Source organism: Somniosus microcephalus, chromosome 3 (assembly GCF_052327205.1).
Source record: "Somniosus microcephalus isolate GS21.2 chromosome 3, FLI_Smic_1.0, whole genome shotgun sequence".
NCBI classification, from domain to species: Eukaryota; Metazoa; Chordata; class Chondrichthyes; order Squaliformes; family Somniosidae; genus Somniosus; species Somniosus microcephalus.
This window is the reverse complement of record NC_140989.1, coordinates 278,059,641-278,075,904: the sequence shown is the minus strand read 5'-3', so window position 1 is coordinate 278,075,904 and position 16,264 is coordinate 278,059,641. Positions and strand designations below refer to the sequence as shown.

The 16,264-nt window shown below is 44.5% G+C and overlaps 1 protein-coding gene across 1 annotated transcript in view; it reads right to left on the bottom strand.

Annotated features, from left to right (window-relative positions):
* The window catches only part of LOC147121989 (laminin subunit gamma-1-like), an 86,073-nt gene that overhangs the window by 30,901 nt on the left and 38,908 nt on the right, over positions 1–16,264 (bottom strand). Inside the window, exons 2-9 of the mRNA XM_085982603.1 lie at positions 15,552–15,740; positions 13,296–13,416; positions 11,727–11,825; positions 10,245–10,381; positions 8,907–9,029; positions 7,138–7,327; positions 6,493–6,605; positions 4,496–4,717 (exon numbers count right to left, since the gene is read on the bottom strand). Of these exons, the coding sequence (XP_085838729.1) occupies positions 4,496–4,717; positions 6,493–6,605; positions 7,138–7,327; positions 8,907–9,029; positions 10,245–10,381; positions 11,727–11,825; positions 13,296–13,416; positions 15,552–15,740 (1,194 nt within the window). The remainder of the gene's footprint in view (positions 1–4,495; positions 4,718–6,492; positions 6,606–7,137; positions 7,328–8,906; positions 9,030–10,244; positions 10,382–11,726; positions 11,826–13,295; positions 13,417–15,551; positions 15,741–16,264) is intronic.

The following is a 16,264-nucleotide window of genomic DNA, read 5'->3' as shown; positions in this document are numbered from 1 at the left end:
GATCTGAAGTTGAAGACTGCGCAACACTCGCTGCGGAGGCTGACAAAATTTTCGCTGTAACTCGGCAGTACTGCGCCGCCACGAGGCACCCATCCCCCGCAGACGCCACCCCAGCTCGTCAGCCTGCTGGACTGTGTTTCTACCACGCGCAGTTCAGCGCGAAGGTGAAGCGTTGCCGCCCTCCCTGCAGTTTTCCCCCCAAAAAACCAACTGACACTGCGACCACCGAGGAACAGGTCTAATGGGCACCCCGCGGTCGCGATGGCGGTCGGCAACGCGGGAAAATTGCTGTTTATCTCCGACACTCTCTCCAGTCGTCGTTTTCTGTGCGACACCAGAGCGCAGTGCAGCATTTTACCCGCGTCCGCCCTCGAGGTGCAGACGGGGAATCACGGCCCCACCCTTGAAGCGGCCAATGGCGGAGCAATTCGGACCTTCGGCAGTGGAGGTGTGCCTCGGGGGGCAACGTTTTCACTGGGAATTTGTTACGGCCAAAGATTCCCAGCCCCTCCTCGGCGCGGATTTCCTGTGCGCCAACAGCCTCCTGGTCGATGTCAGGAACCGGCGGCTGATCAACGCAGCAACTTTTAATTCTCTTCCGTGTTACCGCAGTAACACTACGTCACGCACCGTCTCCTGTGCGTTCCCGACTCCTGATGAGTTCGCTCGCCTGCTCGGCGAATTCCCCGACCTGACAAGATCCACGTTCTCCTCCACAGCCACGAAACATGGCGTGGAACACCACATCACCACCAACGGCCCCCCAGTCTACGCGCGGGCCCGGCACCTGGAACCTGGCAAGCTGGCGGTCGCAAAGGTGGAGTTTGCAACCATGGAACAGTTAGGGATTATTCGCCGGTCGAATAGTCCCTGGTCTTCACCCCTCCATATCGTCCCGAAGCCTGGCGGCGGATGGCGGCCATGCGGCGACTATCGACACCTAAACGACGCCACCACTCCCGATCGGTACCCGATCCCCCATATCCAGGATTTCTCTGCCCATTTGGCAGGGAACACCGTGTTCTCTAAAGTCGACCTCATCCGGGGCTTCCACCAGGTTCCAGTTCATCCACAAGACGTCCAGAAGACCGCAGTCATCACCCCATTCAGCCTCTTCGAGTTTTTAAGAATGCCGTTTGGGTTAAAGAACGCCGCCCAGGCTTTCCAACGCCTGATGGACTCCGTGCTGCGGGACCTCAAGTTCCTCTTCGTCTACCTGGATGACATTCTAATTGGCAGTCCTACTAAGGAAGAATATACCTGTCACCTGCGCACCCTTTTTCGACGCCTCAGCCAACACGGCCTGATTATCAACCCGGCCAAGTGTCAGTTTGGCCTGCACCAAATTGACTTCCTGGGGCATCGCATCACCTCCGAGGGAGCGGTTCCTTTACCTTCGAAGGTAGAGGCGGTGACATCCTTTCCACGCCTGCAGAACATAAAGGCCCTGCAGGAATGCCTAGGCATGGTAAACTTTTACCACCGTTTCGTGCCTAAGGCGGCACTACTCATGCAGCCCCTGTATGAGGCCCTCAAGGGCAAGACTGGCAAGAACCCGGTAGACTGGATGGATGACATGGCCCGAGTGTTCGCCAACAACAAAAGCGCCTTAGCCAACGCGACTATGCTGGCGCACCCGCTGCCAGGAGCCACCATCGCCCTCACCACCGACGCATTGGACTACACAGTTGGTGCCGTGCAACAGCAGTGGGTGAACGGGACGTGGCAGCCGTTGGCATTCTTCAGCCGTCAACTATGGCAGAATGAGAGAGCATGCAGCACGTTCGACCGGGAGTTGCTCGCCCTTTTTCTGGCCATCGGCCATTTTCGGTTCCTTCTGGAAGGACGTCCTTTCACCGCCTTTGTGGACCATAAGCCGCTGACCTTTGCAATGTCCAAGACCGCCGAACTGTGGTCAGCCCGACAGCAACGTCAACTGACCTACATATCCGAATTCACCACGGATATACGGCACGTGACCTGTAAGGACAACCTGGTGGCAGACTGCCTCTCCCGCGCGATCATCAATACGGTTCATTTGGGCGTCGACTACGCCCTTATGGCAGCGGACCAAGCCTCAGACCCGGAAGTCCAAGCTTACAGAACGGCCATCACTGGCCTCCAGTTGGCCGACGTCAAGTTCCATTCGGCAGGTACCACGCTGTTGTGTGATGTCTCCGTACAGGATCCTCGCCCTGTCGTGCCGGTCGTCTGGCGCCGCAAAGTGTTCGACGCCATACATGGGTTGTCACACCCTGGAATGAAGGCCTCTCAGAAGCTGATGTCAGTGAAATTTGTATGGCATGGCATGCATAAAGACGTCCGCGACTGGGCCAACACCTGCGTGGTCTGCCAAAAGGCCAAGGTACAGTGCCACGTCAAAGCTCCGTTGGCCACCTTCACAGTTCCGGAGCGACGTTTTGACCATGCCAACGTGGACCTGGTAGGACCACTCCCACCCTCCCATGGTTTTTCACACATCCTGACCATGGTTGACCGCACCACCAGATGGCCAGAGGCGGTCCCCCTGTCATCCATTGCTTCGGCGTACGTGGCCAGGGCGTTCATTTCCTCCTGGATCGCCCGTTTCGGAGTGCCTGCAGATATTTCGTCGGACAGGGGACCGCAGTTTTCCTCCGAACTCTGGAATGCAGTGGCCCAAGGACTCGGTGTTAAATTACACCGCACCACAGCCTACCACCCACAGGCGAAGGGCCTCTGCGAACGCTTCCACCGCTCAATGAAAGCTGCCCTGAGGGCCAGCCTCCAGGACGCTGGATGGGTGGACAAGCTACCGTGGGTCCTGTTGGGCCTTCGCACGGACCCCAAAGAAGACCTTCACTCTTCATCAGCGGAACTCATGTATGGTCAGCCACTGCGAGTCCCAGGGGATTTCCTACCAACATCGATGGAGCCCTGGTCCGCGTCTGCCCAGCTTGCTAGTCACCAAGAGGCGGCCAGATGTTTCGCACCGGTGCCCACTTCGTCACACGTTCCCACGGAGCTTCACAAGGCTGAATACATTTTTATTTGCCACGACGCACATAGGGATCCGCTCAAGGCCCCATATACCGCGTGTTGGAAGCAGGGGACAAAACCTTCACGGTAGATGTCGGTGGTAAACCGGACCACATTTCGGTCGACCGCTTAAAGCCGGCACATTTGGACCTCGACCACCCCATCGAGACAGCACAACCGCCGAGATGGGGTCGGCCACCCATCGTCGTTTCAGCAGACCAAGTGCGGCCGCCCGCCAGACCGCCAGCCGCCCTGCAGCCTCCGCCTCGAGAGTACAGGAGTCGTTCTGACAGGCTCGTCAGACCCCCTCACCATTTGACTTTGTCCGTTAAAGCGAATTCTGGGGGGGCGCATGTGGCAGAACCACTGATTGACTCTGGCTAACTGTATATAATTCTCTTTAACGATGTTCTAACACCAGCCTAAACCGGTACCATTGTGTTAGGCATTACTGTGTTTTGTATATAGAGTTTGCATGTATGGGGCGTGGCCCCTTTAAGAGCGTGGGGAAACGCGATGGCGTCACATCGCAAACCACGGGACCGCCCAGGCAGTCCTCGTGGCATCTCCGTTGAGTAAAGACCTGTTTAATTGTTCTCTGGTGTCGTTCTCAGTTATTCGTAGGAATTCGTTAATTCCTACACAATAACAATTTTGCTACACCTAGCGCACTGCGGAGCTATTCCCAATGTCAGATACAGCTACTCCTGAAAGCTGGTGTTTCTCAATTGTTTCATTGGTGTTCACTGATCAAATAGATCAACGGAAATAAACAGAAGAAAAAAGAATGTAAAATTTCACCCAAGTTCATTTTAAAAGGGATGTTCATGGTAAGACTTAGGCATTAAAGGGCGTTTCCAAATTGCTTTTAGCTAATCTTTACTGTTTTGTAAATGCACAATGCAATGCTGCAATTTACATCAAGATTGTTGCATTGAGAAACGTTACTTGGCGAAGCCCCTGTAATTTGAATAGAGTGGATTTTATCTTCCTGCACTGTTCCGACACACTGGGCGAGCTTTTGGAAAATGTCTCGTCCATCCTCAGGAAGGCATGGTCCCAAAAATGCAAGAGACATGTCTATATATAAATTATCATCGCATTGTTCCCATATGGATCTTATGAGCTTCACCTCACCCACCTAACAAATATTACATCCTTAAGAAACAGCTTTCAACAAAGGATGGAAGACGAATTCTGTCCAATACATGGATAATTCTTGCAAAAATTGCCAAAATACAAAGGTGATTAAGAAAATAAACAAATTCACTTGTAACTGTTATTTTGGCACAAAGGCAATTACTGAGATCTGATGGGATACCTTGTCTTAACAGTATTCCATGTAAATTCCTCCATCATCGTTTATACTGCCATCCATTTTCACAAAGAGTGCTGCAAACATTTATATAACACTAAGTAGTAGATCACGGTCTGCCACCTCGAACTCTAGTCTATGCCAATCTATCAGCAAACCCACCAGTTTCAGGGTCACAGGTGTCACTGGAGCCTCGACAGGTGCATGGCACACACTCGCTAAAACTTCCGAGCTTGCGTCTTTGCCTCGTGTAACCTCTTGCACATTTCTCACAGAATCGTCCCTCATAACTTGTTGGACATGTACACTTCTCTACCCACTGAGCAGGGCTTCCAGCACCAGGTCGGGCTGTCTGCAGAACCACATTATCCAAGTGTCCGGCACCTGTAATACAAAATATCGAGGTCACTTCCAGTGCCATGTAACTAAACTGCAGTCTGCTTCAATAGTTTAATAAAAGATTTAAAAAGGAGATACATGGTAACTAAGTGCCATACTTTCTAAACTTAAATTATGTGTCTCTTCATTGCTTGTGACTGTATTCATTCAGCCATTTACCCTGTTGTATCTAATACACTGTCACCTAGCAATCTTTCACTAGGAGTACCTTTAAAATGCCCTCCTATTTTCAGCAGTGCAACATAGGATTCAGGGAGTCAAGGTACAGGAATATTTGGAGCAGGACTGATGTTCTGCCCCTAACAAGTTGGTTTTCCAGGCCCTCTTATGCCTGGACCCAAAGTGCATTTCACCCGCAATGATCTGAACATGCTGGCATTTCCAGGTTCAAGTCATTATCGTGCCTCCAATGTGGCCCTGGCAGAGACCCATCCCCTGGCAGAGGCCTGTGTGCAGAATAGAGGGTGGAAATCCAACCCCTGCTACAGGCCTGAGAGGCCTTGTAACAGCAGTAATGGCCACCATCTGCAGAGCCTTTCAGCTGCTGTCCAAAAGCAGCAGCCAGAAAGCCTGCAGGTCTGTAGATCTTCTTGAGCAACCAAGATGGAACTTATCATTTATTGGGCTCCTTCAGGTGCCACCCAGACTCTGCTCAGATCCACCAGCCTGAGCAGAGCTGGATGCAGGGCCTAAGGCCCACTTTTGGAAGTTCCTCCAAATAAAATCCCCACAGGCACTTCAAGAGGAGGTGGGAGGCCCCAAAGTACCCCTGTCTTGCCTCATTAACATGGTTGCATTCCATCTGGATGAACCTGCTGGGGTAGCTCTGGAAAATCAGGGTCAACGTGAAGAGGGTGAGACCCACCATCATGGGTCTCTGCCCCCTTTTCTTCTTCTTTGTCCCTGGGAACTGAGTGTCCTCCAGGTGCACTGGAGAGGAAAACCAGGAGTCACTGGATAATGATCAGCAGCAAGAATGGTTGGCTGACTTTTTCCCCCTAGCCTGGAGCTAATTGTAGCTCCTTTACTGCCATCCTGCTGAAATGAGCTAACTCAGGAATCTAGCCTAGAGCCTTCCTGGTCAGTATAGCTCAGTTCCACACTGGCCAATGCATTTAACCACAAAGATATCAGGAAATAAAAGGCACCATTTTTAATTTAATGTTGGATTTTATCATTTCCCATTTAGCAGTTTGAGATTTCCTACATCTACTATAGAAAGAAAAAGCTATTGTATGTTACAAACATTTTTGGTGCATATAATTTGCGTATAGATTACAATCTTCTATTAGCATCTAACCTTATACACTAATTAATCTGGAAAAGAGAAAAAATAGAGAAGAAATAAAATTATAAAATGAAATGCCTATTACATGAAGCTTGCTTTAACAACTTTTGCTGTTCCTATAACCCTTGACACTATTAAAGTCCAACTTTTAGTTAACTAGTAGAGTTGAGAGTATATACTGAATGTGCCCTCACTGGGCCAAATATATGCATAGGAGCTATTATAATCCTTTGCCTGGATATAACAGCACTTCATTTATGATTATTAATATGACTAGAAAAGTGTATGGATAATTGGTTGATTCTTCAAACTCTTCATGTCTGCTTCACATTATTTCTAGAAACCTTTTCTCACTTCTTTATCTTATTTTTGTTTCTCAGCTTAATTTTCAGCACTGTTCTTCCTCCATTTCATTTATTTTTTATAAACATGGTAATGTCTTATGAATAAAGTGAGCTTTCAGAAGGCTTACTTTGCCTGTTGTATGAACCACGGATTTTGATGGCCTTGAGGTCACCGAGCACCCGCTGGAAGTCAAGGGAAGTTAGAAATGGCTTCCATCCATACTCCAGACCCTCATGGAGTCTACAAAGCGAAACAGGATCATTAACATTTTCACTTAAGCCTCTACCATTGGCTAATAAACAAAAGCAAATTACCATCAACAGGATGTTACAGTCTTTTAGGCCAGCTATATGACACAGTTTGTGTTATTGTGAAGCACTTATCTGGTAATGCACATGTCAATGGCTCTGTCAATAGCTCAATGACACATGGCTCTGTCAATAGCCAATTAAACAATAAACTCAATCATGTCCTTAAACCTTACAGCAAAGTTGACTACACGGCTGTTGTAGAGTAAATCACTGGAAAATTTACATCCTTTTGATATACAATACACTTTGGACTCAATGTTAAAATGTTCCCATTTGGTGCAGGTCAGGCCTGTGCCTGATTTCACAATGCAAGCATCCATTGTGAGATGTTAATCCTTCACTATGTGCCTGGAGATGGAATGACCTGATTGTACCCAATCCACGTTCAGGACAAAAAATATTTTATTCACAGGTTAACTGAAATGAAAAAATGTTGGATTCAGAACATCTGCTATATCTACCTGTAGTTGTATGTCTGCTTGCTCGTAGAAGGGATTGGGTTATTTTGCGCGTTCACTTGTGCACTCAGTGTCTGACTAGTTCCTTCCAGGATCAGATCTTCTACTGACGGGTAGGCGCCATTCCTTTCCACATAGAATGTGAAGGAGAGGTTTTGCCCATAACTCAACACTTGATTTCCCACAAAGTTGGCTACAATGAAAGTAATGAAACATGAGTAATGACCTTTATATTCAACCTATCATTCTGCACAACACAGTTCCTTAACCTGAAACAGGCCACAGTATTGGCTCCGCCTTTAGTCAATTACCAACTATTAATAATAAATAGTTTCATCAATGTCGTCCTTAATCCTTGTAAAGAAGTTGAGTAATAAATCATTATTATGGAGTAGAGAAAACCAATGGACAATCACACTTTTAACTTGATCACTGTTTTCATAATTTAGCTAGCATAATCATTTTAAAAATGATATCTTGTAGTTCTTGTGCACTTCTCCCATATATGTTACACTGACAAGGGCTGCAGAGATGGGATAGCTACTGAGAGTCATTACGAAAGTAGTAGTAACAGAGTAAATAATGTCAACAACAGAGGTAGGCCGCAGTATAGTAACTCCCTGGGGTTACAGTGCTATGGCAGTCAGTGAGGGGGCCAGAGTATGAAGTTTTTAAAAATATAAGCATTGCAGATACTAACAATTTTTCAAGATTTGTTGATAAGATTTCAGAATTACCAAACCTGAAAATCTAATGATTCCTGTTAACAACATAAAATGTCACATAAAAGCAACACTTTCTTAAGGTGAGAATGTAAGAAACAACATCAGAATAGATCAGTATTGATAGTCAATATACTTTAAAACTTTACAAGCTCCAGCAAAATTGACAACCCAAATCCCATAGTCCATGCCTGTATTATAAAGTAATGAATGTTATCTGTCATCCTTATCTGAGGAAGGATGTTCCCCTTATCTGAGGAAGGATGTTCTTGCCATGGAGGGAGTGCAGCGAAGATTCACCAGACTGATACCTGGGATGGCAGGAATGACGTATGAGGAGAGATTGGGTCGATTGGGCATATACTCGCTGGAGGTTAGAAGAATGAGAGGGGATCTCATTGAAACTTATAAAATTCTAACAGGACTAGACAGACTAGATGCAGGAAGGATGTTCCTGATGGCGGGGGAGTCCAGAACCAGGGGTCACAGTCTAAAGATAAGGGGTAAGCCATTTAGGACAGAGATGAGGAGGAATTTCTTCACCCAGAGAGTGGTGAACCTGTGGAATTCTCTACCACAGAAGGCAGTTCAGGCCAATTCATTAAATATATTCAAGAAGGAGTTAGATATATTTCTTAATGCTGAAGGGATCAAGGGATGTGGGGAGAAGGCAGGGACAGGGTACTGAGTTTGGATGATCAGCCATGATCTCACTGAATGGCGGAGCAGGCTCGAGGGGCCGAATGGCCTACTCCTGCTCCTATTTTCTATGTTTCTATGTTTCTATAGTTAAGAATTTGCAAGCCACTTGTGACTGTGTAAAACAGTAAGTTCCCGATTCTTGAAGAGACTCTAAAATGAGTCAAAAAGTTGTCATGCCTGAGATAGAGATCACTGTAAGTACAGTAATCAAAACCATCCAAAAGCCTCTATTTCATATGGGCAGTTTATCAAAGCATGGATCAGCAATTCAACATACATACATATGAAACAGGAATAACAAAATTGTGAGGCGAATACATGAAGTGCCCATAATTGTTCTCAACTCACCTGAAGCAACAAAGAATATTGGGTATTCATCTTTGGCTTCAACGATAATGTCACGTGATGATGATGATCTCATAAGAGGGAGATCACGACCCCTACGGTGTTGTGCTTTCCATCCTTCGGCTTCTGCTCACAAGAACAAATCGCACACTCTTTGTAATTAAAATGATAATGTTAATGGTCATTAATAGAGAAATATCCCAATTTAGTAGCAATTAGTAAGTTAAACAAAACTAACTTTAAGCCATATAAAGATATTATCCTGGAAGATATTACCACGTTTGGGACATTATTACACAAATGTTGAATGAGCTCACATAAAATTCTCTCTTCACTATCTTAATTTCAATATAATGAAGAGGAATTTGATACGAATATGTTAAGCATTCGTGTGGTAACATCACTGACAGCAATTTCTAACTTATATGGCTTACTGGTAATTTAATTGTGTTAAACTATTGGCAGTGAAATATCTTTCAGACGTGTTTTTGTGGTGTATTCCTGTTCTGAAATATTTCAAGTTGGGGTAACTTGCTTAACAATATTGTGACTAAAGTGATGATGTCAATGCAGTGACTACAGTTGCATAACACCACAAGATTAGCTTTTAAATCTATATCGTCTGAGGTGCAAATCAGTTTTTTGGTTCAGGGGGTGGTTAAAATGCCACAGAATGGCCTTTCAGCTCTTAAACTTGATCCCCTGCTGTATACTCTTATCATAGGAACATACTCTTATCAGGCTTCCTTTCCCTGCTACTGCTACAAGAGCACAGATTCATGCAAAGCTGGGAATAGCCAGTCTCCAACCGACCAGCCTGAGGATAGTATCCACCTTACTTCTTCCTGTTCACCTTCTGAAGGATCGATTCCTTGCTGGGGTATGGTTCTATGGACACTGGTTGCACTCCAGAACCTCTTCATTTGGATGTTTGTAGGCTAATTGAGCAGTGGGAACATTAGAGCTGAGATGATGAAATGAATAGCAATCAAGAGCAGGAACCTTGGCTAGTTTTCCTCTTCCAAATCTGAGGGTGCCTAGGCCAATTGTAGCACCTAACAATGTAGTTCATGTTTTAAATACTAATATGACAATAATATGTTGTTCCATGATCATTACAAGCAAATTATTACGAGGACCTTTTTTATTTAGCTTACTCAGCCATTCCTTCCATACTGGGTTGAATTTAATGGTCTGGCTCCACCGTGAGTTCTGACTCATGATGCCACTGTCATTCTTAATGGCATTTTAATTAAATTCCTGTCAAGACTGTTTTTTTTTGGATGTCCCCCTCACTGATGGATGACACCTCAGTTCATTGCAGTCGAGCTGCTGCAGTACCTGAATCAAAGGTGGAGGTGATGCGATCCTTCCTGTAACCACCTTCCACATTGCAGACTGAGGAATGCCCGAAGCAGAAACACGCTGAGCAGCCCATGGGGTTGTCTGGATGAAGGTTGTGATAACCCAACTTGCAACTGTGGGAGAGAATCAAACATTTGGAAAATTATGTTTCTTGTCCCTTTTTTCCCCTCCAGTTATTCTCCCCTGAGGGTGCAGATACAAGTTCTGTAACTTGTGATGGAGGGCAGCACCTACTTTGATGGTCATTCTGCAAGTGTGAGCTTAGAACGTGATTGTCGACAGACTGAAAAACGTGCAGCGCACCACAGCCAAGGCTCATTCCTATCCTTAGCCGCATGTGTTTGCCAACACAGGTCAATCAATAGCAATTAGGTGTGGGAAACCCTGGCTGAATTTTCACCTCCATAGATAAGGGGTACTTGTAGTGTATGTACCTTTAAGAGAGAACTACTTTTACAGCTCCTGTATACTGTAGTACCGGCAGTGACCACACCTGTATATAAGCCTTGAGCATGCCTCTGTACTGTTAGTCTTTAGACTACCCTCCTCCAGTAAACACCAGTTGATTGTTAATTTACAGCCTCCGTCTAGTTATTGGAAAACATCATACTTTAAGAATCACGGATTCAACAGTACTGACAGCTAATTGCTGCACTCCCTAATGCTGTTTGATTGAAATCTGCAAACTCAGCACACAAAGGGAATTAAACTTGAGGCTTCCCTGGTCTATATAGCTCAGTTCCACGCAGTGCCATGCACTTACACACTGAGCCATTACACAGGGTGATCCATTCAACTCCTCTGCCTTGTGATCTGAAGATTTAAGAAAAAATGATGCCTTTCTTCAGCTGCTCCAGGGGCTGCTGACCATGTTACACTGCGGCAATCCTCTGAGACCTGCCACAACTCATTGCTCCCCCCCACCCCAGGCAGACTCCCTCCAAAGGCTAGAAAGTCTGCCTAAAAAATGAAAAAGTGACCCTGCCGTGAAATACCTGGCCGTGAAATATCAGTCAAGTTCAGAGCGTAATTTGTATTTTGCATATTTGTTCCAGATTTTTATGGTCCAAATATTTTCTATCGATAACCCCCATTAAAAAACAATAAAATCTGAAAACAAAATCTAGCTTTTTTAAACTGGCAATAAAAAATGAGTTTAAAGGTCCTTAAAGATGTTGCAGTTTGGAAAAATGCATCTTTGTGTATTTTTGTAGCACAGACACCTAGAGGTGCAAGCTCACAGACAGGGAGGGACTGGGACTGCAGAGAATAAGATGTGCGGCTGTAAGCGCAGCTAATCAGTAACACTAACCGGTCGAAACTACTTCAAACTCTACTAATACGACTTCAGGGCTGCAGAACAATATATTTGTTACTATTAATTGTAAGTGTAGTCTAAAAAGCTATAAAATTGAACCAGATTTTTCTAACTCAGTGCAATCATTATAAAACACTTACCGGTTACAGTTGGATCCTTCCACGTTATATTTACAGAAGCATTTTCCTGTTTCAACGTCACAGATCTCTGTAACACCAGCCATATTACACGTACAGCGCCTGCCAATACAAAATACAATTTCATAATTAAAGGTAAACTGCGTATCAAGCAGTGATTCATCTGGGCGGGACATTAGAAACATAGAAACATAGGAAAATAGGAGCAGGAGTAGACCATTCGGCCCTTCGAGCCTGCTCCACCATTCAATATGATCATGGCTGATCCTCTATCTCAGTACCATATTCCCGCTCTCTCTCCATACCCCTTGATGCCTTGACATTGAAGTGTTGCAGGTGGCAGATTTTTTCCCACTAATTTCCTCCCACCCTGTCCTGAAGGCATTAACTCTCACCTGGATGTGGTTCCATAGCCGTTCTTTATTATAATGAAGGGGCAATTTATATTATAATAAAGAGGTTCGGCTGATGTAATGAAGTGACTTACCATGGAGCGATGTGGGTTTGTGCCCGTGCGATGAGTGCATGAGATGGTACATGTCCGGTTCAAGTGCTGACAAAGAGCTGAGAAACAGCTCAGTGACCAATGAGAACTGTGCGAGTATTTTTGGTGCCATGTGCCACTTGCACATCGGTTATGTAGAATTACACAGAATGTACAGCACAGAAACAGGCCATTCGGCCCAACTGGTCTGTGCCAGTGTTTATGCTCCACATGAGCCTCCTCCCACCCTACTAATCTTATTTGTTAATCTTCTGCCTGGTTGTTGGGCCTGCAGTATTGTGTGCAGTTTTGAGCACCCTGTTATAGGAAGGACATTAAAGCAATGATAAAGGTATCGTGTAAACTCACTCGGATGTTACCAGGGATGAAGAGTTACCGTTAGGAAGAGTGAAAGCTTTTCACCAGGGCTGCGGAGTTAAAGGATGATGCGATAGAGGTCTTCAAGATTATGAAGGATTATGATGAGGTAAACAGTGATGAATTGCTTGCACTGATTGGTGAGATGGTAACAAGATGGCACAAATTTAAGATAATCATAAAAGAATTAAGAGAGGTTAGAAAAGATTTCTTTGCACAGAGGGTGGTTAGAATGTGGAATTCTCTGCCACAACCCGTTGTTGAAGCAGGGCCCATAAAAGGGAATTAGAAAAGAGGAATATTAAAGGGTACAGAGAGGGAGCAGGAGAATGGGATTAGACTGGGTGGCACATGTGTAGCAAAAACACCGGCACAGCCTTACTGAGCGAAATGGCTGTTTCTGTAATGTAACCTTCTATAGAACATTGAAAATGCAGAGGTGAAATTATAAGAAAACTTCAAATGTTGCAAATCGGAAATAAAACAGACAACATTGTATCTCAACAGGAAAAAGGTAGGTTTACATTTCAAGCAGAGAATTGACAAAGGGTCTACGCCCAAAACACTAGCCTACCTTTTCTCTTTACAAATACTGACTTCTCAGCATTTTCTGTTTTTATTATACATTATAAATGCAGCCTATGTAATATGTCATCAATATTCATTGGAGAAAACATACTCTAGACAGGAGGTGTTATCAGGGCACTTACTTGCAACCAGTGCTGGATAATGAGTAAAAGCCAGGCTGGCATTTGTCACATTTGTTTCCAATCACACCTTCTGGTTTACACCTGCAGCGACCATGGTCATCACAACCACTACTAATGGAACCTGAGAGACACAGAAAACATGAAAACCATAGCATTTTAGTGAGAGTAGGAAATATAGTTCATGTCATCTTCGCTCAGTTGGTAGCACTTTTACCTCTGATCAGAGGTTTGTGGGTTCAAACTCCACGCCAGGATTTTAAGATCAGAATCTGGGTTGATCCTCTGGTACAATACTAAGGAACTGAGTGCTACATTATCAGAGTCGCCCGCTAGACGATATATAAAACCAAGGTTCAGGTAGATATTAAAGAACCCATGGCACCACTTGAGGAAGAAAATGGTGATGTCCTAGCTAACATGGTTTGGGTTGGGGTGGAGTGTATATATTGTGATACACAAGTTATCGCCTTTCTGTGGGACAGGCTGGATGGACCAGAGGGTCGTGACCTGTCCGTCATTGTTCGTATGTTCGTAACATTCTTTCAGAACAGATTAATCAATCATTAATCCCTTGGCTGTCTGCAAGATGCTTTGCATTATCTATGTAACAGTTCAAAAAGTAGCTCATAGTGTGAAGCATTTTCAGATGTTTCAACAATGTGATAAAGAGCATTTTGAATAATGTTCTCCCCAATTTTTGCTTAATGTGAGAACCATCACTGTACTCTACTGTAATCTATTTACTATATAAACAATGTACAAAAATCACATTTGTTCTTTTTTCTTCAATTTTTCTTCAAACTCTCTCCTATCCTAAAGGGTAAGTAGAGCAACCTGGGTACTCCTGATGCCACCTTGGCAAAGACAAAGACAGTCTATGGAGTCTTTTAGGTCACCAATTTTATGTCACTAAGGATGAGATATGCCATTCAGGCAAAGTTAATTTTATCTTTCTTTTATACAATAACTGGGAACCTATGCAGACAGTACATTAATAATATAACAATAGCTAACCAACTATTCTCATTGCTTTTGTCCACAGAGGTCCCTTGATAACAAGGCAAAAATAAACTTTAAATTACAAAATGCAGGAGCGCCACTCTCCCGATTTCTGTTTGTTGCCATTTCCATTCTTATAAAAGGTTTGAGCTTTCAGCAGGGGCGGTGTCAGGGCCATGCACCCTGCACGAGGTTCGGAGTCAGTCAAGGGTCGTGAGCGGATCCAGTGAAAGGATACCTACACAATGGTAATAGCTGATCCCTGACCATTTTGACAACTATTACCTATAGCAAACCTGCCTTTTCACGATTGTACATGTGCAGATTTTACACGAGATTAAACCTGCCTTTCAATGGTGTTGCCACTTCTATTCATAATCATAATCATAATCAACTTTATTGTCATTGTTAGTGCACAAGTGCAGTACAACGAAATGTAGGCTTGCGGCTCCCGAGAGTGTACATTTAGATTAAGACATTTAAACATTCAGCATACATTTGGCTTGTAATACATTAACATAAACATAACCATAATAAAGTGCATTGGCAGATGTGCAGGCTTTAGAGTTTATTTGTGGAGTTCAGTAGGATGACAGCCCTGGGAAAGAAGCTGTTCCTAAATCTGGTCGTACAGGTGCGAATGCATCTGTAGCGTCTCCCAGATGGCAGGAGGGCGAACAGACTGTGGCTGGGGTGGGTAGGGTCTTTGATGATGGTCCGTGACCTCCGTAAACAGCGTTTCTGGTATATGTGCTCTATGGTCGGTAGCCTAAAAGAGTGGAGAATAAAAAGCCAGCTCCCGTACTCTCAAGGGAGCGTGGCCAACTGCAAATGCATGGTTCTCCTTCCATCAGCTGGACACTGAAATATAAACAGTTGCAGCTGCAGAGAGGCAATGGAGAAATAGACCCATGACAAAGTGGCTCTATGAATCTGCCATCACATTCAGGCCTCCTGTTGCAGCAAAGTAAATGCAGGGCGCTAGTCTTGTTTATTTATACTCTCTAACAGTCAATTTTTTCCAAATCATCCATGGAGGTTGATATCAAATATTAAAGGTGGAAAGTGGGCCAAAGAGCTCACTCTCCCAAGATTGGAATTATCCTTTAAGGTAAAATAAAAATGCCTAAAGATGTCATCGTTGAACTGATTGATCTTGATCCTTACTCCAGTGCATCTTATGTCAAATGCTTTAACTGTCAGCTCCTACAAGCCTAATACTATAAAAGGGCATGAATTCTAATTCCATGAACTTACCCAGTGAGTTGCATCTGCAGGGCTGACACTGTCCCCCTGGTCTTAGAGGGTAGTGATTTTCCTTACATTTCTCGCAGTGTATTCCCTCAGTGTTACCAACACAGTTCACACAGCGTGTACCACTTCCAGTCTGTTGGTGTAGTACAGGGTCCCACACACAACGACTAGCCCTGTGATTACAGTTGCATTCTGTGGGAAGACAATAAATTGCATGAGCAATGGTGTCTACTAATGCCAAAACCATCACTACTACTTGACACCAGTGTATTTGCCAGACTCATCAAGTAACAATACCCATCAATGGTACCAACAGGTGCAGCATTAGCAGTAGAGGTCAAAGTTCACCTGATTGATAGAAACAATTATTTCTACATGGGCTTATATCAATTATTTTCTTTGATGTTATTTCAAGTTCACACCAATCATGTAAAATAACTCTGTTCTAGTCAGATAACTGCACAAAGGAAAGGCTGTAGTAGATTGTGTAACCTGTGACCTGCAACCCCATTGTGCTGTCAAATAATCTGGTACAAAAAAATTACATTGTCCAAGTAATTAAATATGATATTGAAGAAAGTTCAAATTGTAACAAACCCACAGCAGAAGATTCATAAGGTAATGAATTTAAAAGCATTCTGTCGATAGGGAATCACAGCATGACCATAGTAATCCCTGAGGGCCATTTTGTTGGGTCTCTGAGGGCTGCCTCACAC